The 26064-nt window shown below is 37.0% G+C and overlaps 1 protein-coding gene and 2 long non-coding RNA genes across 4 annotated transcripts in view; all 3 read right to left on the bottom strand.

Annotated features, from left to right (window-relative positions):
- Window positions 1–1010: 1010 nt before the first annotated feature.
- On the bottom strand, window positions 1011–3883 carry LOC145552604 (uncharacterized). Its single transcript, XR_014088709.1, has 5 exons — window positions 3630–3883; window positions 2202–3377; window positions 1973–1999; window positions 1734–1887; window positions 1011–1654 (listed from the first exon to the last, which is right to left on the bottom strand). It is a non-coding gene; the product is annotated as an uncharacterized LOC145552604 (long non-coding RNA).
- Window positions 3884–6520: 2637 nt separating this feature from the next.
- Window positions 6521–9167, bottom strand: LOC103469347 (uncharacterized). 2 transcript variants are annotated; one of them, XR_014088708.1, is made up of 3 exons: window positions 8927–9167; window positions 6778–7883; window positions 6521–6633 (listed from the first exon to the last, which is right to left on the bottom strand). It is a non-coding gene; the product is annotated as an uncharacterized LOC103469347 (long non-coding RNA). The 2 variants fall into 2 exon arrangements; XR_534332.3 differs by having other exon boundaries at window positions 6521–6931; window positions 7079–7883; window positions 8927–9163.
- A 2274-nt stretch (window positions 9168–11441) lies between these two features.
- The window catches only part of lasp1 (LIM and SH3 protein 1), a 40361-nt gene continuing 25738 nt past the window's right edge, over window positions 11442–26064 (bottom strand). Inside the window, exons 4-7 of the mRNA XM_017306144.2 lie at window positions 20898–21005; window positions 16635–16710; window positions 15365–15462; window positions 11442–14022 (exon numbers count right to left, since the gene is read on the bottom strand). Of these exons, the coding sequence (XP_017161633.2) occupies window positions 13849–14022; window positions 15365–15462; window positions 16635–16710; window positions 20898–21005 (456 nt within the window). The 3' untranslated portion in view covers window positions 11442–13848. The remainder of the gene's footprint in view (window positions 14023–15364; window positions 15463–16634; window positions 16711–20897; window positions 21006–26064) is intronic.

Raw genomic sequence — 26064 nt, 5'->3', positions numbered from 1 at the left:
TAAAAAAATAATTAAAACTATTGTTTTTTAATGTTAAAATCACATTAGTAATAAACAACTTAAAACAAGCAACAATAATGAATTATTATGTATATGTATTTATCTATTGTCACCCAATCTAGCTGAAACAAAAGGCTTAAAAAATCTTTAGGAACACATTTATCCATCCATTAATTATCATACACGCACGCATGACCCTGGGCAGATCACCAGTCCATCCTAGATTAAGAAAACAGATACCAAATACTTCAAGAACGCTGTAGTTCAATTAATAGATTGTGATGTAGTGAAACGTACTCTTATAATAAATACATTTAAATCTAAAATATAACTAGTGCCAAAAACTATTATGCTTGGTTGCAGGTGAGCTCAACTATTGTCATTGTTTACCATAAAGTCTCATTGGAAACCTTTCCTGTAAGGACTCCAGCTTAACCAGTAATCTGATAAAAGACACTGGACTGGTGTCCCACTATTCAATTTAGAAATTCTATATCAACTCTACCAGTTGTATTTGATTCACAAACTGCGCTCAAATATTCAATTGTTGCAAAACCCAGAGAGACTTTTGTACAATTTTAAATGTAGCTTCAAACTGGAAACACTCAGAGAAAGTAGGTTTTAGAAAGTTTATTTGACAAGAGAATGATCCACTGTGGATTAATCATTGTTTCTGTATGAAAAGCTTCTTTGAAGTCACCAGATAAATAAATCAGGCTTATGTGTACATTCTAACGCTCTTCAATTCAGCCAATCAGCTCATCATGCACCTCTGTCTCAGCCTATCGGCGCCGGTCTCCTCATCTTCTTGAATTACCCTTCATAAAGTCCGGCTTGATATGAACAACTGCTCCTCACCCGAGTTTCCATCACCTCCACCCGGTCTCCACCGTCGCTCAGCATACCTTTAATCTTTGTATTATGGTATGTTTCTAACTGAACATGTTTCTGTATTTGGTTGCTTTATTTAAATAAAAACTGTTGATTCTGATTGCTAAAACATAAACGACTGAGGTTTGCAAAGACAATTTTTATTTCTTCCAGTCATTGTTAAAGTATATGAAACGTTACACATGAAATACTGAAAGGTATTATCTTTGCTTGTATTTCAAAATTTTAAAACAAGGTTATCCAATTGTTAAACAATGCTGTTACAATATATTTACAACTACTTTATTGGTTCTACTTTCTCTTTAATATATTAGAGCCACAATGTTACTTTTCCTGGAAACAACAGTTCTACCAAAAAACTAAATAATATAAATCAACTGAACTACAACAAAAGGAACACTAAAAAATGTACATAATGTTTAAAGAACACATTGTGAAAAACTAAAGGATGACAGAACAAATCCAAATGTCAGCAGAACAGATTTACAAAGATGTCACCAAAAAAGAACAATGTGTGACAACTGAAATGTGTGAAAGACTGTGGAAAACAACTATTATTCTCCTTGCATTCAGTACTGACATCCAGGGCAGTGTCCAGGTCTGCCATCACAGTAGTAACGAGGGTAATCTCCTCGTCTTCCATTTCCAGTGAAGCCCACACAGTCTTTATATTGCCGGTTACAGGAAGAACACGTAACAACTGCAAAAGGAATCCGGTTTTCTGCCTTGAATGACTTTGAAAATTTACCCCAGTTGATCTCACCTGTAAATGAATGATAAATTTCATGTAGTTTAAATCTAATTTAACATGTTTTATGTGGAAAAAAGTCAAAGGTTCTTACCATCCAGCCAAGCAAAGCGAGTCCTCTTCCTGAACACTGGGTCAGACACAATGGCTTTAAAGCGCTTGCAGGTTAATGCCAAGGTGAGGTAAGCTGCATCTCCCTGTGCTAGTATCACCTCTTGGAGAACAGCTTCCAGTACATCCAAAGGCATCTGAAAATTACAGAAAAACATGTGCATTGCAAGAATATCACCAGAATAATGGCTATGACACATATGATAATGAATGTATCTTTACCTGCAAAATTGGTGGCATCATTTGTACCTGCATGGTGAGAAGCATAAAACAGTAATTAACACTTTGTATCTCTCAGTGTCTTACCCTTTCATCTCTACTGTCATAAAAAAATGATGTGCAAAAAATATATTTTCCTGTTTAAAAAAAATCATTTCTGGTTTAAGTGTCAATTGCACATAAATAAATACAAATCAAAAATAATAGTTATGTGTACATTTTAAAAATTAACCTCAATTTGTGCCTCAGTTGCTTTTGCATAGGTGTGGTCATCAGCACACAGAGTCTGTAAAAAATATAGATATTTTGAAAGTGAAAGATGAGCCCAAGTCCAAACAACATCAAAACAGTTTCAGCCTTTTTAACTGTCCTATCCTGATTTTGTTTCATATTTTAACAATCAAGCATTGCATAAAACTGCATTGTGAACGGACATAATAGAAATTTTAGATATATATAGATAGATATAGATATATATATATATAGATATAGATAGATATCTATAGATAGATATATATAGATAGATAATAGGTGTGAGTGTGTGTGTGCATGGTTATTTGTCCTGTGTGTCTCTGTGTTGCCCTGCAACAGACTGGCGACCTGTCCAGGGTGACCCCTGACCCCGCCTCTCGCCCGGAACGCCAGCTGGATATTGACACCAGCACCTCCCGACCCCACTACACAAGGGTGTAAGAAAATGGATGGATGGATATATACATACACGAACTATTTTGTCATATGTTATACTCTTATTTGAGTAGATTTTGTTGATATGCAACCTAATGCGAGTTACTTCACAGAATGAAGAGCATATTTTAACCCATAAAAAACACGACACACAGGTTTCTTCTAACCTTTATTTGTTGACTTATATTAATATTTTTAATTTCCATTTTTAAAATAACCATCAGTGCACATACCTTCATTTTAATTCATGTCTGCAGAAATAAATGGGTAATATTACACTGCACATTATGATCAGTAAAACAGTACTTAATAGTAGATATATCACCTAATACTGTTACTCTTACTAGTGTTTTTTGCAGTTATTTACTACTATAAATATATGAAGTAGAGGGAACTACACCCACCTATGATGGCAGCTTTTAGTTTATAAAAAGTGTTAGACTTTCCAGAAATGTTGGCGTGCAAAAACATATTTCAAAAAGGATTAACCTTTTTCTAGTCTTTTTTATGAAAAAAAAACCCAACTACAAAACTGTTAAGAAGGTAAATAAATAAATGATAGTGTAAGTGTAGCTTTACATACCGTTATGTTGAACCGTAGCAGTTCTTGTTATGTGATTCTGTACCTTGAACGACTCATCGGCTTTGTATGAGCAAAGAGGACAGAAATATCCGGAATAATCTTCTCTCCGTTACGAATGTTACAAATAGAAACGTGGATCTGTTAAATAAAATAAAAAACAAAGTTTGAGCATAAAATACACTTATCAATTATACATTTTATTTACTTTTCTATTTTTATCTAATGGTGCCCTGCAGGGAAATAATTAGCTATGCTACATGCTAAATTTAACCTTACCTTCTATGAATTACGCATTTCAATAGTCTACAGCTGTTTATTATATGCTCAACGTCATCTAGAAAAGCGTATTGATTTACTATGTGATAAAAATTTTAAAGAAGGTAAAAATACCTTTTGCTGACTTTGCGCCTTTTCCATTTTGGATCGTGTGCCGAACACATGAACCCTCTCAAACTTCTTTCAATCGGCATCTCAAACCCGCTTCTTTAAGGTATTTATACTAGAAATTAGGAAAATAGCGCCCCCTTCACTTCCGGAGTGCAATGGTCCCATTTCCATATAAGGTATGAGGCTGACAGTGGTCCGTCCCCGCCCCTTTCTGCATGCTGCAGCGAGGACCTTCTCTCGTAATTGGGCAGATTATGGAGATTTCAAAATAAAATACTAAGATAACTGCAAGAACAATGCATTTTATTAAATGTTTTGTGCTTTTCTGCCATACAATGACTACTATTTAGAAAGAATTTTCATATGAAACCTTTTAAGTTATAAAAACAACACACCCCCAAAAAAAAAATTTCAGCCAAAAGTAGCCCAAATGGGCGGAAACTCGCCCAACCTGGCAACACTGGATGGGAGCGAAGGAAGCGGGCGGAGGGTTGGGATTGGCCGCCGTGAGATCACATGACCCCTTGGCAAGGGGAGCAAGGGACCCTGTACCAGCTGTCCAGCTCATGCTTCTCAGCAAACCTCTGTTGCCATTGACAACAGCTGCCGTACACGCAACTCACCAACCACAGATCCCCGCACGAAGCCATTGGCTGGCAGGAACTGCGGCGCCGCCTCCTATTGTGCGGGGCGCATGTTGGGACGTGTAGTTCAATCTTTCCAGCTTTCCAGGAAGGAACATTTGTTTCTCCCTCATTGCATGAATCTGAAACGCGTCAAGGTGAAACCGGTCAAGATCCAAGAAAAAAGATGAGATGGTTGCCACAACAGAGGGAGCAGGAGACGTCGAGGCCCGGGCATTCTGGTCCGACAGGAAGAAGACGTCCTCTGCTGTTTCCCTCCCAGCCCGCACATGGGGAGACTCCCACGAAAACTGAAGGCCATCGCTGCAGAGGCGACCCCGCCCTACATTTTTACTCTTTCATTGTCAACTTTTTCTTCATTTGCATTTTCTCTGACCTATGACGGGGTTATTGTAAAAAAAAAAAAAAAGGAGGAGTACATTTCCGTCAAAAAAAAAAAAAAAATCTAAAATGTTGAGATTCATCTGTGAAATTTCCTTGGAAAAAACGTGGAAATTTCTGAGTTTCAAAAGTGAAAAAATGGGCGAGAAAAAACTCGGAAACTTTTAAATTAATCTCGTAGAAATTTCTTGAGTTCTAAATGTTTGACTTTTGAAATTCAATTGATTTCCAAAAGTTGAAAGTTCTAACTTTTGATACTCCGATTCATTTTCTAGAAAATTTCTGAGATTAATCTAAAAATTTTAGATTTTTTTACTTTTCAAACTCAGAATTGTTCTTTTTTATTATTCTAGAAATTTCTGAGTTTTTTGGGGGGTTTTTTTCGTAAAGATTTTGGATTTTTTAAGCTCAGATTTTTTTTCAATAAATTTCTGAGTTTCTTCCAGCAAAAATTTTACATTTCAAACCCAGAAATGTCCTTTTTTTTCTAGAACATTTCTTAAATGAATCTCAAAATGTCTGATTTTCAACTTTTTAAGCTCAGAGATGTCCTTGTTTTTTCTAGAAATGTCAGCTTTTTTCCAGCAAATGTTTTACTTTTCACACTCAGAATTTTTCTTGTTTTTTTTCTATTAATTTTCTTAGATTAATCTCAAAATTTGAGGGTTTTTTTTCTTGCAAATTGTTTACTCTTCAAGCTCAGAAATTTGAAGCTTTCTCCACTGACTGTATATCTTAGGATGGATTGCAAAATATATGTATCACCCCATCCAATTCCTAGTTCTGAAAATGCTTATGACTTTTTCTTTTTATCAAAAGTTAAACAATGACATAACTTGTTTGTCATATCATTAGAAATCATGTCATTCAGTTGATGAATGGTGATTATTTTGCACATTTTCCAACAATCCAGAAAATGAATTGAGAACTAAACGTTCTCAGAAGCATGAGGAATGTTGCCACAAGTTTTAAAATAGCTGGGAAAATGTTCCTTTTCAAGTAATGATAAACACTACTGGAGAAAACCGAGGTTGGCTGTGATATAATCTGATGCAACCAATCAAAGACCTTCCTGTTTCCAACAATCCAGACCTCTTTTTCTCCCAAATCTTCTTTTTCTCCCTGCTATCATACAGTTAGCTTTGCTTCATTTGACCAAAGTTTGATGACTGGATATCTGTGTGTTGAACAGTAGGTGTATTGTCAGAGACGGAGATTATGCTATCAGCAAAGGAATTTGGATTATTTACCATAGCGTTCCTGTCTCCGTACACGTGGGAAAACATTAGAGGAGTCGTTAGGGAATAGAAGTGAAGTTTGAACTTTTTGAAAAATATGCTGGTAAAATTGCCTTCTCAAATTTATAGTATAAGGTTTTATATCATTAAAAACATTTAGCTGAATAGCAAGACTGAGACAAGTAATCAGATTATTCAGGATCAGTCGATTGTTGAAATAATTATAAACTAATCTAGTTATCAAATAAATATTAACTAGAGTATACACTCAATAAAAAGCCATAAGCTGAAAGAGCAACACCCTCAGACCAATAAAACCAAAAATGTACAAATATATATAGATGTATGTCGCATTTAAGATTAAAAACTTTGTTTCTGTTCATTTTCTACCCAAAATCATCAGAAACAGAAGGCATAGTATTAGCTTCTGTGACGCACTGACGCACACCTGTATAAACCACTTTTGCCAAAGGATTATTTAGGGTCAACGGCGGACATGATCGCCCCCTAGTGAATCCTTATGGTATAGCACTCAACCATGGGGCGCTCGCCATGTTTGTTCCCAGTTTTCACTCATCGATGTGTTTGGCACAAGGCAAACACCAAAAACAAATAAAGAAAGAGATAAAAATGAAAAACCAAGGAATAATTTTTTTAATTAAAAAATTTAACAAGATAAAAGAAGTACTAGTCTGTCGGGTCCTTTTGGACGAGGTTGAATGTTGTACGGTACAACAGCATCACCTGCAGGACAACAAAAGGCATGCAGTTCATTAGCAAATGGACACTCCCAAAGCTTTGTAAGAAAGCTCTTGTGGTTAGAGACATTAAAACTGAATGGGATATTACACTAAAAGACCGAGAAATCTTGTTCTTCGTAACACTTACTGCTTGAGCTTCAACTGTGGCAAATCGTGCCGAGTCCAACTTGTTATGTGGAACTACATTGATCAAAAATTATTGAAACAAGACAGTGAAAATTACATCACTGTGTCTTGAGATCATTTATGTGTGGATTTGCCTTTTGTCCAACAAAAGACTCCTACAAAAAAAAAAAAAAACAGGAATCAAAAAAGCAACACATGATTGTTTAGGGCAGTGTTTTTCAACCACTGTTCCGCGGCACACTAGTGTGCCCGTGAGTGACCGTCAGGTGTGCAGTGGAAATTATTCAATTTCACCTACGTACCGTATTTTCCGGACTATAAGATGCTACTTTTTTCCTACACTTTGAACCAGGCGGATTGTAGCCCGGTGTGGCTTTTCTGTGGATTTTTCTTCAACCACCAGGGGGCTCTCTAGCAGGAAGTGAATCATTAGAAGTCAAAATTGTAAATCAAAGAAGAATGCGATAATTTTCATTTAGAACAACCACATGCTAGCAGGAGGCACGACAGAGAAATCATCAACTACAGGAAACATGAAATAAAATGATGCAAAAAGCTTATGTTCATGTCATAAATTTGGAGTTTTCACTTTTAAAAAAGAAAAAGCTAAATTGTTCTATTTTAATATAACATTCGCTAATGCTACTTAACATTAGCTAACTTAGCATTAGCTAGTGCTGAACTCAACGCTACCTTAAAATTAATCAATAAAGAGACAATTTATTGTATTTAAATCATCTTTAATTAACACCATGTGAAATATATCTTAGCTGATTATCAGTGCATCTGTAAACACACCACGAATACCAATAAACAGGGATTTTTCTGCCAAATGGACCAAAAATAATTAATAAGCTATTTTTGACGCAGCATAATGAGAGATCTGTTGCTAATATTAATAAAGGAGCGGGAAATAAAACATCCTGAATTCATATTGATGGATTAACTGGATTAATGTTGTTGCGGGAGATGAGGTGAGGCCACAGATGTTGGAATAATAATAATAATAGACAGAAAGGTGGTGTCGGTTCGTTTCCCTCTGGGTTTCCCATGTTCCGGCTGAGAGCTGAGAGGGGAAACATCATGACCTGCATGAGGTTCTTGAGTCTGAAAAATACAAAAAAGGTTAAAGTTGACATGAAAAAACAAAGATTTGAGGTTTGTTGGGTTCATATTTTCATATGACACGTCGAGTTGAGATTTTAGAGCAGAATCCGGAGATAAAAACAAAAATTTTAATATTTTGTTTAAATAAAAACATTTTATTTTGTTGTGTCTCCTGTAGCCAAAAATGTAGAAGAAATTGAAATTGTTATTTTTCTTCATGCTTAAAATCTTAAAACTCTTTTTCTTTTTATTTCCTTTCGCCTTTCTTACAGTAATGAAAACATGACCTTTAAAATTAGATTACAACATTAAAAAACATATTTAATACATAAATGTTTAATACCTGCCTTAAAGTTATTTATTAAAAACACCATTAATCTGACAAATTAACCTAATCTGAATTGCAGATATTAAAAAAGATGTCAAAATTAGCTAGAAAAACGTAATAATTTTGAGATTGTCAGAAATCTTCTAGAAAAAAAAAACAAGAACATTTCAGAAATTTTAAAATCAATGTAAAATATTTTCTATAAAGTCAAAGAGATTCAACTTTTGGAAAAATTTCCGAATTCAGAAACAGAAACTTAAAATTATCCTAGAAAATTTTGGACTTTTCAAACTGAGAAGTTTATATTTTTTTTAGAAAATCTTTGAGAATTTACTCATTTTCTTTCTATTAACAACAGCCCTAATAGGGCGTCATACTTTAAACCTAAATCTGCCATTTCGCATAAATGAATTAGTGATTTATGATGTAAATAGTAATTAATATTTGTAAATATTAGCCTATTCTTTTGATGTTCAGGTCCTAGATTAGCTCTGATCAATGTTATGTATCAACAACATTAAAACACGAAGTCAAATAAAATTAACTGTTTAATACTAGGAGACAATTTGGGCAGCTGCTTCGGCCTTTTGAGAAATTTATTGTGGAATAACTTAATTTTTACACATCTCTGTTAGTATTTAAGTGAATTAGGCCTCCTACATCATGCATGCCATTTGTTACGCCTTTTTTAAAAACAAGCTAAGCAGCAACATACCTTTGCGCATGGCGGTGAGCAGGGATGCAGGAGGGACAAAACTCCGCCTCCGTTCCGCGGATCGTCTCATCACAGCATGTAGATGATGTAGGAGAGGAAGACGAGACCCATGACGGCGAAAAACATCAACACCAGTATGTCCACCATGGTGGAAGCGCTGCGGGATGGAGAGTGAAGATGCGAGAGCACGCAGCTGCAACGCCTGAGAAGGAATCGGAGAAGATCGGAATACTTCGGGTGGAACTCGGAGGGAAGACCACGCCCACTTCCGAGACAAAGAGAAGCGTTCATTTTTCAAAGTCCGGCTCCTTGTTTTTAATATTTAACATCTGAACAAATGCTTGAAAGCTTGATGAAACAAATAAAATTGTAAATAAATCTGTGAATATTTACAGCACAAGTTGCTGAGAATTCAGAAAAAAAACCAACTTTTTGATAAAAATTATATTTTATTCTGTCAAATTAAATCAGTGATTCTTGAGAATAGGGACAAAATGGGTTTTAATTTTCCCATATTAAAAAAATAAATAAATTCTCAACCTTATGTATGCAAATATGACATATAATGTTTTGGAAATGTAAAGATGCTAAGGTACAGGCTCCGAGTTGCAACATTTTTTTAATTTTTTTTTAATCGATCTGACCCAGAACGTTGTCATCACCATCTGACAAAAATAAAAAATAATTTTAATGACCCTATCAGTGATATTTTTACTCATTTCACAGACAAATGCTTCTCAAGAAACAAAATAAATATTATTTAAAACAAAAAACAAAAAGGCCATCTGACGGAGTTGACACTGCATGACGGAGTTGACACAGAACTGAAGGTGATGACAAACTAGTGAGTAAAATGAAAAACGTGGTACATGCGCAGTAATGCAATTTATGTAAAATACATTAAAATGAATAAATTGCACATTTAAGTGAGATTTGACAACAATTTTACTGAAAGAGTCAGAAAAACTGATGGAGTTGACGTCTGACGTAGTTCACAAAAAGCCAAACTACCTCAATTTGTATGATGTTATTCTGAAGGAGGCCATGTTGTAGCTCATCAGGTCCATGAAATCTTTACATTTTACCAAAATTAAGCTTTTATTTCACAAAATTTCATCAAAGTTTTGTAAATTGTCTGTTATGGTGTTGACACATCATGGTTGTGACAAACAATTTAGGAATAAAAAGAAGAAAAAACTAAAGAATAACTTAAGCTAACCAGAGCTAACTAGCCCTCTTAGCAAAGGAAGAGAAAGGAAGTGGTCATTGGGTCCTCAGAAGTTCTGGTGCCCCCCTATAATGCCTGATTTTTTTTTTTTTACATTCTTTTCATGTGACGGTGTTGACAAAAACTATAGGGACAAATTTCAATGGAGTTGGAAAATATATAAAAATAATTAATTCAATTTATTGATTTTTTTAAATAATTATTTATATGACTACTTATACTTAATTGTCATAATATATAATTTTAGTATTTCTTAAATTGTTTTAAACTATTATGTATTGAGTTCTGCTCCTGGACAAGGGCTTTTACAGGCATCATCCACCGACTACAATGTTTAAAATAAAAAAATATTCAGCAAATACCTGGAAAATATACATTGTTGTGCTCACATGACCCAGGTTAGTTTAGTCAGATATTTGAAACAATTATATTTTGTGTATATTTTATTCAAATTTTGGGCTTTATCCGAAGGACCTGTTTTGTCCCTACTCTCAAGAATCCCTGAAATATATATTTTTAGCAGCAAATCTGAAATACTTTTCTACAATAATGACAAAATAAGCAATAACCTTTAACAACAAGCCATTATTATAGTTTTATTTAATGCTAATGGAAAACAAAATGAACTGACTTGCATCTGGGTTTTCAATTCAGTTTATTTTGAATGCATGACTTTTTGGTGTGGTTTTTTTTTTTTTTTTACAGGCCTCATCTTGGACATTTCTGTAAAAAGATAAATTGGTCAAAAAAAATTTCAGTATTTAATTAAATGATTGTTAAAACTATAATTACATAAAAACAAAAACATACCAAGTAAAATACACCAGTTGCCATTTCCCTCTGACAGTAGGTGCAAGCAGGCAAAACATTCCAGTGATGTTTGGTGAATTAAAAACCTTCTAAGATTAAAAACAATAACTTCCAATGCAGGATTTTATCTGCTTAATCATCAGAATAATAAATTAAGTAATCGATTGCTAAAATAATCATTAGCTGTAGCCACATCTGTGCGGTCTGCAGCTCTAAGGGAGTTTTATTTGGCTGTTCTGAGAGCAAAATGTCTCTTTAGGTTGTGAAGTTTGCAGATCCTTCATATAGAATGTTTTATGCTTTGCAAAATTACTCATATTTTACAGTGGGGACCAATTATAACTTAAAAGAAATCTATTAGATCATGGAAGGAGTTGCTCTGATCAAATGAGACAAAATTTAGTCTTTAGCCTACATGCAAATTGCAAAAACATTGTTTTTAGAAGATTGAGAGCTGCGACAAGGCACAAACCGGAGTCTGAGAAAAAAAATGACATTTTATTGAGTCTGCAGAATCATAAGTACAATTTGAAGTGCTGTAACAGGGCAACAGGAGATGATATCAGGTCCTTAATCTGAGTATTCTGACTTTTCAATACACACGTGTATGACAATATGCATGAGATATCCTCTTTTTCTTTTTCATTTAATAACAAAATCATACCAAAAACAAAAACAAAAAAACAGTTTAATATGGAATGCAGAAAACTTGTCCGGGGTGCTAAACCTGCAACTGTGGATAAACATGATTTCACTCCGAGAAGACTACAGTATATAACCAGTATGATAGATGAAGGCTGAAGGAAAGAGGCTCTGCAGCAGGAAAGGAGGAAAAAGATACAAACTGGGAGGAGCGGCATACGGATCAGTAGTGAAGTCAGGGTGCAGGAGAGGCATTTAGCTCAACTTGCCCTGCGCCACAAGCTGGGAGGAAGAGGGCGTCTGTCCCCCGTCAAAACCCCAAACGCTTCCATCACAACAACACTTTGCAAATCCAGCCTGAGCCACATTCAAACAACCCCGTCATCTAAACCGACAGTCGCACCCTGGGGGACAAAACAAGCCGGACTCGATGTAATCAGCAGAGAAATGGAGAAATAACTGAGCAACTATTAGGCCTGAAATCATGTCCTCCATTTTTTCTTCAGTCGAGGAAAATTTGAGTTCAATCACATGTTCTATATAACCACGGTGAAGATGATGTTTTTATCTGAGTCGGCGGCGCTCGTTTTTCATCAGAGACGTCATGCCGCAGATTTGTGAGATCTTGAGGATGTTCGTCACTAACTTTTCCATGAGTCGACGTTTAAAATCAAATTACTGCCCCACATTTGCAAAAAATATATATATAAACCATCTTCTCCTGCAGGCAAGCCACTTCCCAGAGCACTTTATGATGCATATACATTTATACAATGTCATCTAGCTACATAATGATGTCAACAAAGCTGAACAAGTTGGACCCCTGACCCCTTCGTGCCTGCCCCACTCTGATCGCTCGAATCTGACGCTCACAGTGCATCATGGGAGAGGAAAGGGGAAGCCAGACGCAAGCAAACATCTTTCTGTTAAAGTTCGAGTGTGAAAGGCTCAAAACTGAGCTCATAAACAAGAAAACCTTTATTATTATTTCATTCGCAGGCAGAAGATTAAAAAATAAAAAAAAGTTTAGCAAGATAGAGCTGAAAAAGAACATTTAATAAAAAAAAAAAACAACAAAAAAACAAAACACTCCAACACCTGATCCAATATCATGATAACCTCTATTGTTTTGGGTCCCAAAACCAATTCTTTACTCTATTTGAACACACCGAAAGTTTCAATTTAAAAAAATAAAATAAAAAACATTAAGACGAGCAAAAGAAGAACAGCGATGAGATAAACATTTAACACAGCAAAGGATTTTTCTCACATTAAATAGAAATGATTGGAATGTTTCACACAAACAGTGGAGAAAAAAAATAATTAAGAGAATCACAATACAAAGTTGTGCTTGGCCCTCGTTTTTATAAAACCATTTATTAGTGATTTCTCTAATATAGGGGGAAGTTTTTTTCTTCTTCTTCTAATAAACGGATAAATAACAGGAATAAGGGCGTATGCACAGTATAATCGCACTAAATTGAGGTGGATTTGAGAGGTTTTGTTCCCTGACTTGTCCCTGATCCCTCCTGAGTGTGAGCGGCAGGAGGGGCTCTTCAACTGGGCTAATGTTCCAGTTTCACAGCAAACACCCAGCAAACCCAATACGTTTAAGATCCGCCTACGTTAAAACCTCTCTGTTCTGCGCGGCTGATTGGTGCCACAGAGCTTGAAGTTAAAGGAATGTACACAAGTAAAAAAAAAAAAAAAAAAAATTAAAGAAAAAAATATTCAAGCTTATAACTGATAGACTGAGATAAAACACTATTTCCAGTCTGGCAAAGATTGAGCTCCATAATTAAGACAAAAACTTTTTTTTTTTTTTTACAGGATATTTGCAGTTTGACTGACTGCCGGGAACTTTATTTTGTAATTTTCCTGTGTATTCACGCGCGTCAGGATTGGTGAGTGATGTCGCGTGTGACCTGATGATTTTTCTGTAAGTGACGAGTTTATCTCAATGTGAGCGGACAGAGAGGAAGCAGAGACTTCGGCACAGACGGACAGACATGAAGCAGGCTGGCGGACAGTGAGAGCAGAGCAAGGATGCAGAGCGGAGGAGGTTAAAGGTCACAGGACAGGGTTTTTTTTGTTTGTTTTTCTTTTTTTTAAGGAACCAGAGTAAAATTAAGAGAAAGCGGTGTTAAGATGAGATGGCACTGGGCTTTTCCTTTCCTTTCCTTCTTTCCCTCCCTTCTTTCTTTCTCTCCTCTATGTTACTTTACTTCTTCCCCCCGATTATTCAAAATTCATCCACATAGTTGGCGGGCAGCATGCCCTGCTGGCCGGTGCGCTCCACGCGGCCGTACATCCAGCCGTCGTCGATCTTCTGCACATCTACGATCATGTCTCCGTCCAAGAAAGACACCTCGTCGTCATCGGCAGCAGTGTAGTCGTACACGGCTCTGTATCGCCTCTGCAGGCAAAAAAATAAATAAATAAAAATAAATAAATAAATAAAATAGAAGTCAGTTTGATGGAGAAGAAAATGTTCTGCATGAGAAACTTGCAAACATGCCCACAGCAGTTTTACAAGAGATTCAAATATGAAATGCTCACTTCCTGGTTCGAAGGGTTAACAGACTTGCAATTGTTTAAATGGAAATTAATTTAAAAAAAAACATGTATTAGTTGTAGAGTTAAGACAGCATCGCCTTAAAATGTGTCAAAAGATTGAAAAGTATGAAACTAGCTAATTATAATCAGGTTTTCCAACAAGAAACCGGATGGTTGCATTCTGTTTATTTTTCTCAGAAAAGAAGGTGTCAAACAGAAAACTTACTAGTTTTCACCCTATCAAGTAAAAATTTGTTTGCAAAAGGGGAAAAAACAGCTTTAATAAGCTAGTTGTGCAAGAAGGAGGAATGAAAAATGATGCTGCAGAATTCTGGTTAACGTAAAGGGCGACACAAACGGAGCTCACACACTTCACGCCAATCTCTAGCAAAAACTAAACATAATAAAAATACTTGCACCATCTACACAATAAATAGACCAACTTTCTTTACTGAAAACAAACTGATAAAAACATTTCAAAGAAAAAAAATAAAGCTGATTTTTTTCAAAACTTGAACCACAGACTCCCTTCACATCTCATCAGGATTCTCAAAAGATTTATTTTACTTAATCTATAAAGAACTGAAGTAGGGCTAAAAATGATTAATCAATAGTTAATTAGTTGAAATGAGTGTCAACCAATTTAGTAACCGATTAACTGTTAACTGCAATACGCAGACTTTAAAAAAGACAATTTGCTGATAACTTACTCAGGGCTGTAATTAGGCCAAAACTGTACAAAAACCTTCATCTATAAATATTTTCTACCAAGAAATCCAAATAATTAATCAGAAAATAATCACCAGATCAGCTCTATACTGAGCATTGATGCTTGGGGTCAAGCACTCAGCTTTTCACATATTGACGTTAAAAGCATTTTTTAGTTGCAGATGCATCCTTTGCTACAAATGATCATTAAAAGAATGTTTATTTCATTTTAGGCAATAACATTTTAGTTTTCTTAAAAAAAGGAATTTAGTTATTTGTTTATTTTCATCTTTTAATGTACTTCTAATTTTGCATAAAAAGGCTTAAATGGCAAAATGAAAGAAATCAGCAGAAAGTGCAAATTTTTATACGATTAATCGTCAGGATAAGCGATTAATCGTCAGGATAACTGATAGATTAACTGATTCAAATAATCAGTTGCAGACCAAAACAGAAACAAAACATTTTTAAATGAAATGCGCGAATGCTCTCACCCCAGAACTGGGACGATTAGCAGGAGCCTCGCGCACTGGTTCAGGAGTAGGCTCACGCGGGTGGTAGTCCTGGGAGGCTGCAGGCTGCTGGTAAGAGCCTGAGAAAAAGGAGAAGAAGAAAGGTGAAGGAGGGCACTTTAAAGAGCTGCAAGCTAATTCCTGAGAGCTAAATCTGAAGCACAGCACCTGCTGGGAGCTGTGCAGTAGGAGGCTATAAATGTGCACATTCAAAGAAAAATACCTTCTATATGCCTTACAGTTTGGATGTACTGCTTCTTTTAGAGAACGATGGATTGAAAAAAAATTAAAAGACAGCAAGTCAAGGCAAGCTGTTAACTTCCCTGTTGCTCAACATCTAAACAATACATCTCTGTTTGAATTTGCAAATCAAGCATGTAAAATAAACCAGCCGTCTGACTCATCGTGCTGGATCTTTTCCACTGAGCTGCTGCTGCTGCATTTTTTCTTTTGCGCTCATTTGCATTGAATTAGCAAATGCACCCTGAACTGTTTTGTATACAGCCACAGCAATAACAAACGTCAATTTAAAACTGCACAGATGTTCAGCTATAAAAAGCCTCTGAAAATGTGTATTTACATTCTTAAGTGTTTGGTGCAGAAACTGGTTGAAAATCAATCTATTAACTGTGTGTTCTTGTTTGTATAAGGTGGAGATGGGATTGTGCATGAAAACAAACCTCTTTTAACCATTTAGACTACCAACATGAAAAAGACGGTCAAAACTGTTTTCCTTCTGACAGACATGACTGACCTGTTTCGCTTTTTGCACATCTGACACTTTGGATATCTCACAAATGTTCATGTACACAGAAAAACTTTACAAAAATTTTATATTGCAGCAGAAAGACTTTCAGTATTCTAGGTGCTGCATGAATGAACAGGCACATTATTGCCTGGGAAACGCAAAAAATTTGCAAGGTAACACAAAAGAAAACATTTATTTTCCACCAGATCCCCTAGGGGGCTCCAAAAATGAGTGAACTCAGCATTTTTCATGTTTATTATCCCAAAGTTTCTAACTGAACACTTGAGCAATATGTTTAAACAATTTAAAGTGGTACTATGGTTGCTGTCCGGATTGTGAAACGACTGGAGCAATGCAGTTATTTATAGCTGGGCGATGAACAAGTTGCAACAAAAACCCCTGAAAGGCAAGAAGTGAGTGAATCCATAAAAATAAGAAAAAAGCAGTAAACTACTCTGACGCTACACTTCTGACTGCTTATCTGATGATTGATATGATAAATACCTTGGTTGGGGTTGCTAGGCTGATATGGAGCATCTGCACCAGTCTTCATCTTCTCAAAATCCTCATGGTATTTGATCTGAAACACACAAACGGTGAGTCAGCTCACATCAGGCATGGACAATGCACCGTCAAATTCAATCTTGCATGGAGTTTTTCCCCCCTGCACAGCCTGTCAGTTCTTTTTCCAGCCACCAGAGGGCTCCCACTTCCTGTGTTTTAGTTTCTCCCTCTGCTGATAGGTGGGGTGCGCTACGTGCTGCCACGGCTGGGGAAGCAGCTTGATGCTTAGAGGAAATGACATCTCCACAGCCGGAAGTATTGTGAGGTCAGAGTTGCACGACAACCCACACACACCATGAAGCAAAAGCGTGTCAAAAAAAAAAAAAAAAAAAAAGAAGGTAGAAATTCAAAATTTCAATGTGCGAAAATAAGATTAAGTATGGGAAAACAAAAGATACACAAAGGGAGGTGCAGTGACATGTAGCGCCTTACAAAACTCACAAATGTCAACGGATTTAATTGCAACTACATGCAGAAAACCAACACCTAGTGGAGCATGAGAGCAAAATGCAAGGATGAAGAGTTTTCATCATCTCTTATTTCATTACGTCTTATTTGCAGATGAGGTTTAATGTGGCATGCAGCTTTGCACACACCAGATGATTTGTAGGTAGACTGAGGTCGTCCATCATCACATTTCAAGACTCAATCGGATTATTTAACTAAACAAGGGGTGTTCAAAGTGCGGCCTGGGGGCCATTTGTGGCCCTTGGACTGAGCTTTTGTGCCCTAACCCCAACAAGAACGATGCAAATTAAACTTTTAATTTTAAATCAGGGTAAAATAATTACAGATGTTTTTTGTGCAATGGAAAATGTTAAGTATTTGTCTTTTAATAACCAAACTTTTATAAGCACAGCCACGTCTATCCTGAGACTTTTACAGAGAAGTCGACTTTTCTGCACCCAAATCAGCTTTAATCTAATTTATTAAACTTGGCTAACTATAGCAAGCATTTTGAAAGAAAGTGACCAAATAAATGTATCAAACTGGGCCTAAAGGAATTAGAAAATGATGTCTTTCTTATAATACAGAAAATGTGCAACATTCTGTCGGTGTATGATGGAAAAAAAAAAGTCTGTCTACTTTATTTGTTGGATCTTATTTATTTTTTTTTAGTAGTTTTCGCCTGATGATTTTGGCCCAAAACGTTTGAACACTCCTGATCTAAACCCGTCTGTTTTGGAGGTTTTCCAGGCTCCATTATGGTTTTCTTCCAGGGTCGGCCTTTTATTTAACTCTGGCTAAACTCACAACTCTCACCCTTTGATTAAGCCTGTCACAATAATCAATTAATCACATTCCAATTTAAAACAAGATGGATAATTTCCATTTGCATAATTGTTTTTCTCGTGGCTCTCTCTTTACAAATGACAAAAGCTTTCAGTCTGATCTCAACTAGTCCCTTTTTTTAAGGGACTTTTTTTTTGAAGGGGAATTTTGTTCACAGAAGCTCCATTTTATTTGTCCTTTCTGTTGCGTTGCTCGTTTAGTTAAAATGTCTTCCAGTGTGAGTGTTACATTTTTGTCAGGAATGAAAGTTTACCATCTTTCTGATGGTGTACTTGCATTATTATGCCATTACTATTACATTACATTAAAATTGTAGCAAAACAATAATATTTATTGCAGTAAATCCTGGGGCAATTTGTTGTCAGAGCTGCAGTTTCCAACCTTCGGAGCTACTGCCTTGCAGAGCAGCCCTCTCCTGCAATCCCAACTCAGTTCCTTCAATTGGCAAACACCTGGTTGAGCTGCGCATCAGCAGAGCTCATCAGATGAGCTACTTCTCAGTGCAACGCTGGTAAAAACATTGTTAAAAGGTTAATGGAGGAGCCATGTTGTGGTGACTTCCTGAAGACAGAGTTTCAGAAGGAACAGGAGTTTTTAAAGAAACAGAAATCCAATTTCAGGGCGTTTTATCAGGATTGATTATGCTATAAAATGACACACATAGATAACACTGTCCTTGCCCAGGATGCTAGGCAGGAATGATTTTATTTAATTGCTTCAGTGTAAAAGGCAGTAGAATAAAAATGCACAAGAGTACCCATCCATCCATTTTCTTACACCCTTGTCCCTTTGTGGGGTCGGGAGGGTTGCTGGTGCCCATCTCCAGCTAACGTTCCGGGCGAGAGGTGGGGTCACCCACCCTGGACAGGTCGCCAGTCTGTCGCAGGGCAACACAGAGACACACAGGACACACAACCATGCACACACACACTCACACCTAGGGGCAATTTGGAGAGACCAATTAACCTGACAGTCATGTTTTTGGACTGTGGGAGGAAGCCGGAGTACCCGGAGAAAACCCACACATGCACAGGGAGAACATGGTCCATGCAGAAAGACCGGGGCCGGGAATCGAACCCAGAACCTTCTTGCTGCAAGGCAACAGCTCTACCAACTGCGCCACTGTGCAGCCATCTGCACAAGAGTAGTTTGTGATTAAGGGTTAAGAAAAAAAATGAGCAACTTTTTGTTGATTTATCACTCAAAATCCCAATAAAAATGCACTGAAGTCTAGAATGCATTAATACTTCTGCAAGTCAATAACTGATTAATATCGGCAACCTCTGCTTTGCATGATAAAAAACACACTAGAGTGATGACACCGGGTCTGAATAACCCACCCCTCTTATTACCAGGCTGGTAACAGACTGACTCACAGTGTCTGGGTCAAGATTCAAACGCCCCCATCTCAAAGGGCCCACTGTGCTGCCGGCGTTCGCAGCGAGTGCATTCACAGACTGGATGGGATGACAGTGTTTGTCCAAGAACAGTGAAGCTAGTGAGTGAGACAACACAGTCGCTGTTCTTGAGAGCAATATGCCAGTGAGTGTGTGAGGGAGATTATTTTAGCTTATTTCGAGGGAGCAGGTTGAACAGATAGCGTCTGTGTGGATTTAATGCGATAAGTAAAACTCCTCTGATATATAGATCTCCGTTTTCGCTGTTTGACAGCAACTGAAGATGTGTTTCATGGAGGAGAGGAGGAAAAAAAAAACACAGGAAAGTGTAGCTCTTCCTTAATGATCGGCTGCAAATGACAGACTGATTGCAAGCAGATGTCTGATCAGTTTTAACTAAAAGCACTTCACTCAGAACCCCATCAGTGCTTCTGTTAAACAGATGTGGCTTGTGTGTGTACATCCATATATACATGTCATATATATGTGCATCGTTCCCACCCGTAAACACTTGCTTGATCTCAGACAAGCAGGATCTTTCATTGCATGAAAGCAGCAATTACCCATCACCCTCAACACTAATTATGTCATTAGTGAGGCCGGTGCAGAGCCAGTTGTATGTAATGATGTGTTTTGTGTGCGAGTCTGTTCCACATGAAAATAAAGGCCTTTGTGGAGGACTTTGAGGAGAGACTGGGGAAAGGAAGTCAACATTTGATGCACTTCCAGTCCTGTTTTCACACAAAAATGGTAAATCAACAATTTTAGTGGAAGAAAAGAGGTGAGAGAAGGTACAACTTATGAAAAAGTCTAGATTTTCATCTCTTGAAGCAGTTTTAAAAGTACTAGAGTGTAAGGGGTTCCCATCCATTTCTGCTTCAGTAATTGCAGATTTTTCTGTGAAACTTGACTAAATTATTTGCAGAAAATTTGTCTTGTGGTCGTCTTTCTTTTGGAGAGCATATATAAAATATGCGCTACTGGCTGGCGTTTGCAAACTACCCATTTGAGGCGCATCATTTATTTTCCCTGGTGTTGATTGGCTGAGCAGAAATAAGAAACACTGTAGAAATTAGCTTTTGAGGTAGTGCTAAAAATGGCTTCTACTGTGCACATATCTGGTGTTAAAACAATCTAAAATAAGTAATATTAAGATTTTTAGAGGATCTCTCAAGTATTCACTGATTTCTCAAGGCCCCACTGTAAATAAAATTCTGAAAAACAACAATAAATGTCTGCTTCTGCAGTTTCCTCTGATGACTCAAAGAAACACAACACCTAGCAAGCCTAATTTGACGGAAGGGTTAGCTTGGGGTTAGAAAATTTAATAAAAGAAACCAACAAGCTCATGTTAGCTCAATCTGCATAGTCATCAACCACAAATTGAATCTTCTATTTTGTGAGAGAGAAACAAAATTAATCAGTTCATTGCACATCGTCTTCAAACGAGTATAAAACCATTTTCTCAAGTTGATAGTGATTTGTTTTAGTGGTCCTTGTTGTCAATACTTACATTGCTGATCTGGTCCTGTGTTTTCTTAATTCTCTGCAGCTCTGGCGTGTCGGCGACCACGCTGAAACCTTTGCCTTTATTCTTCTCAAAGTCCTCCTTGTAGTGAACCTGCGCGACAAGATGTCAGAGAGGAGGAAACGATTAAAAATCAGCAAGTGTGGAACATACGTTTGGGGGGAAAAATAGCTCCAAATGGATGCTTGTGAGTCAACAAATACAGAGCAGATTATAATTTATGGATGCTTTGACCTAGATTCTTTCAGCATAAGAAATTTCCAACGAAAGCAGATAGTTGGGGTTAGCTTCCACCTCGTAACCACTTGGTTCCAGTGTTTGTAATGGTTTTCTTGTACTAATAAAAGACTTTTATAGATGCATTAAAAATGTTCTCCGGCTGGATTTACTACCGCTTCACACTATTAGAAAACAGCAACAAGTTAAAATGTTACAGCAAAGTGGGACACTTGGCAAATGTTCAAACTAGCAGCTGTTTACAATGAACAAAGTAAAACTATTTAAATTGCTTAGTAGAGCAAATATTACAAAATGTTTCTCCAAATTAAAACTAAATCCTATGATCTTGGGGTTATGTGGGTGGCAGACATTTTTAAATCCCAACAAATATTTTTCTAAGATTTCAAGTCCAGGACTTGTTCTGCAACAAAGTCTTAGTTGTCTTGGAGATATTTCAGCTGGTGCGGTTCGCTTTCACACTGCTATGTGAAACGAACCAAAACCTTTGAAAAACCTGTTCCCCTCCTCGCCTGTGGAGGCGCTGCACCACGAACCACTGCAGGAAACGACAAAAAAACTGAAGAGGAAGATGCGAGCACAACTTCCTTCTTCATGAAGTGTAAACAAAAATGGAAGTAGACGTCACATTTTAGAGGTTGTAGGATTTCCTTTTGGTCTTTCAGTAAAACAATCATTTCTCCAGCATTTGTTTTGATTGCATTTACCCAGAATGCCCTGTGCTGTCGTCCACTTCCTGCATTTGGAGCAGCGTGTATTAATTTTATTTAACTAAACTGTCCTTGTGTAATTTCCTTAAAACACACACCCCTTAATAAATGTGAGTTATGGTAATAAACCTAATTTGCAGTGGGGGTTTGAGTAATTTTAGATAAATTGAAACACTTGTATATTTGCTAAACTAATACATTGTTCTGTGTTTTGTCTTTGTCCCACATGTATCCATTTTTGTTCATTCCGTTATCTAAATAGTTATTTTGTACATAAATACAAAATAACTATTTTGTTGGTCTATAATGTTTGGCACAACCAGGAAGTTGTGCCGCTAAAACAGCCGCAATTTATGCTCGATATAAAATGCAGATAAGTCAGCTGTGTGTGCAAGCAGAACAAGGTGGGTCCTGCGCGTATCGCTCAGTTTTTCTGTGATGACGTCAACTTCCTGTTTGCTTAGGAGTGCAGGCCTTCCATACAGGACATGTTGGCAACCATATATGGTCAAAACGAGAGGTAGTGAGTGACAAACGGTGTTTGAGTGAGCATTTCCAACCCCACCCACCCGTTTCTGACCCTGAGGGCAGAGGAGGAAATGTCCAGCCCAGGCAAAACTGTTACCCGTGAGTTTTCTCTGACTGCCTCAAAACAGAGAGCTCCAGCTGAAGATGAAACAGGAAGGCATTACCAGGTGTTATTTTTGAAGCACCCAGTCTCGGTCTAACCTCCCTGCAAGAGATAGCTGCAGTTTGCAACCAAGAAACAAATACCTGCTCCCCCCTCTCTCAGATGTCTAAATTATGTTTGACACGGCCTAATAGACTGCTGACCGATCCTCCCTTAATCTTTTGACGCCTTGTGAAGAGATGACACGGCTGTGATTCACATAATCTGAGCGCGTACATGATTCAGCGTGATACGCCCATGCTTCAGTCAGTCTTCTGTGACGTACGGAACCACGAGAATATAACTGCAGCAGAAACTCAAACCCTGAAAAAGGGACACGTTGGGAATAAAGCGGTCTTGACTCAGCCTCGTTTGATTTCCCAAACCCATCTCCTTTGTCTTTTAGGGTCAACACCCCTGCTCGCTCTGCGCCAATCGCATTTTTGCTTTCTTTCCCCACCCACGACTTTTCCTCTTTCATTCATTCATATTTTAAAGCTTCAACAGCGTCAGAAACTCCTCCTAGAGATCTAAAGCTTTTATTTCATCCTTCCTCCTTCCATTTGCATTCCTGCTGCATTCTCTTTCTTGGGATTTTGCTTTTATCTCCTCCTCTAACCTGCACAGCTCTTTTTTTTTTGCCTCGCTCATCGCTTCTTCGATTCATTCAGTCTGCTTTCTTCATTTCTCTCTTTCTTGTGCCCTTTTTCCTTTCAGTTTTTCCCCCGCAAAGTCTTGTAATGAGGTGTGACAAACCTCTACCCTGCTGCCATAGCAATAGGGTTCCTCTAGCAACACGGCACCATGAACGGTGGGGATGAGAAGCTGAATACAGTTACTGTTTCCTTCAAGTCCTTTCAACTTTCTTCCAGTGATACAAAGGCAAGTTAAAATATCGTATGTAACTATAACAAACCTTTTGAATAAAAAAAAAGAAAAGGGGTGCTAAGAGTTGTTATTCTGATATTTTCATAGAAGCTCCTCACTGGACGCTTTTCAAAAACAACCTTCACTTTTATTTTCAGAACAAATGTATTTTGACACCTCAGCAGAAAATGAAGTTCCTTCTTTTAAATGTTGGCACTGGAAACATTTCTGAGTATCGGTTTACTCAACATCAAACATTTAGAAACAACAATCTTCATACAGTTGAAATCAGATTTTACATACAATGAATAAGAAGATGCACACATCTTTTTCTCACTGAATAAGAAATGTACTTTTTTTTTTTTATGTTTGCAAACAGAAATAATTTAGGTAATTCTAACTACGCTAAAACAATAAAAGTTCGGTCCGATTTAACTTCAGACAGTGAGGGACAAAAATGTGCGTCTTTTTAGTCAGTTTATGTAAATATCTGGTTTCAACTGTACATGCTTCCTTTATGATGATGGGGGATGTCTAGATGTATGGCCCACATGGAAAACACACCATCTGTCCCTCAGTTTCTTAACCCCTCTCTCCATATGACCAACATCCCCACTCCACAGAGCACCCTTCTTTCACACACACACGCCCCTTGTCTCATCTGTAGTGTCTGACAATGACATTTGGATTAGACTCACGCTTTGATAAGCCCTGCCCTCCTATCAGCACAACACTCTCTCTCCTCTGCTGCACGCTGAGAAAACAATCCTTCACAGCTTTTCACACATCTTCTCCTGCTTCTCTCCGTCTAGATTAATACAGCAATACTTCTTAAAGTTGAGCTTTTTTTTGTCTCTAGAGGAGGCATTTGCAGCCAGTTTGTGCATCAGTTTGCTGCAAGGTTGGAGACGGGGCCTGGATAATACCCGTGTTAAACGGACGGCGGAGTCCGGCGACGACAGGCGCTTAAATTCCGTAACAAAAGTATGTCTTCGTCTTTTTTAATCTTTTTTTTTTAATCTCTTTCTCTTTCTTACTGTTTATTCAATGTCACATGCTGTTTTTTTTATTTATAATTATGTAAAGCACCTTGAAATGCCTTGCTGCTGAAATGTGCTATATAAATAAAATTTGATTGATTGATTGATTGATTGATCCAAGTTCCCACAATCACAAACAAGTTCCTTGAATACCAAAGTATGACAGTCACCAATAAGACAAGTGAAACCACAGACGACAGCCTCAAAGGTTTTTGAGTGTCAAAATAGTTTGGCACCAGATTTAATTAATTGGTTTTTAGACACTTTAGGTGTGACTGCTGGAGACGGACACCAACCCCCTGCAATAAAATCTGGATAATTAAATTAGAAAGATAGTTTGGTCTTTAAGTTTGCTTTATTCCCCTCTCCTCCAAGAGACAATATGGAGTAAAAATAAAATATAAATTTTTTCATACAGATTTGATTTTAATCGATTGTTTTGATTTATTTTCTGCAAAAATAAACTAGAAATGACAGAAAATGCGGCTTTTATTTCAATCATGCCTTTTGACCAACAATGAAGCATTGACCAACATATTTGATGTGTATGATTTTGGTGATGACCCTCATCAAAATGTAATGTTTGTTCAATTATTGACTATATTTATAACTTTATTTTGTGTTTTTTACTTTGAAAAACCTTGATACTGAATGTGCTGTACAAATAAACTTGACTGATTTTGTGAATTGTATGGTGGGATATTAGGGCAAGGCTGCAAGAGTTTATCAGAAAGCCTTCAAATCTTAAAATTAAGAAAAAAAAGCTGTTTTAGTGGAAAAAAAAGTGTGTTAAAAGAGGAAATATTTCCTTATCTGCAACACCTATGATTAAGGTTCACAAGATGCTCAACATTCTTGTTTTTAATTTTTTGCCATTTCTTGTGTTTGAATTCTCATAAAATTACAACTTTATTCCCCTCTGATAGCATGACTTCATTCTAGTAAGCCTTATTGACAATACTCCACAGATTACATAGAAAACCTGTGTAAACGAAGCAGCAGATGACATGGAAAATCATCCAAAACGGTGGAAATTTCACACTGGATTTCAAGCAGTTTGAATTGTGTTTCTCTCCACTTTTCCCCTAAAATCTGGGACCTTGATTTTCAAACCAAATCCCAGTCCATCTTTTTTTTTTTCTGGACCCAGGTAAAAATCTTTTGAGGTCTCTGGTTCGAAGTCACTCCTAAATCTAAATTATGTTCACAATTCCTACAAAAAGATAGCTATTTTTGCAGTTTGTGCTTTTTCTTCCACATTTTTCTTTCCACTCAATTCAAGTTTGCGTAATGAATCTACAAGGAAATAAATAAATCCACTCTTTACTCATTTCCCAATTTACTAAGATGGCAGCTCTTCTGACTGCTGACTGAATCATTTCATAGACTTTTGAATTATTATATTTTTAGGTACCTCTTTTGATGTCAGAACACACTTTTGCAGAATAAAAACAGATTCTCCTTGGCCCTCTGATGTGCTACTACTAAAGCCGGATGCTGTTGCCAAGATGGGGGTGTGTTGAGTCTGTAAAAATTTTTATTTTCCAAGTATCAAAATAATAATAAATGTGACTCATGGAGGGATGAAAGCTTTTGCAGCAGAACACAACCTTTGAACAGGAAGAGCA

The sequence above is a fragment of the Poecilia reticulata genome, chromosome 8 (genome assembly GCF_904066995.2).
Source record: "Poecilia reticulata chromosome 8, P_reticulata-male-v2, whole genome shotgun sequence".
Classification (NCBI taxonomy): Eukaryota; Metazoa; Chordata; class Actinopteri; order Cyprinodontiformes; family Poeciliidae; genus Poecilia; species Poecilia reticulata.
The sequence above is the reverse complement of the archived record's forward strand: the minus strand, read 5'-3'. Positions and strand labels throughout refer to the sequence as shown.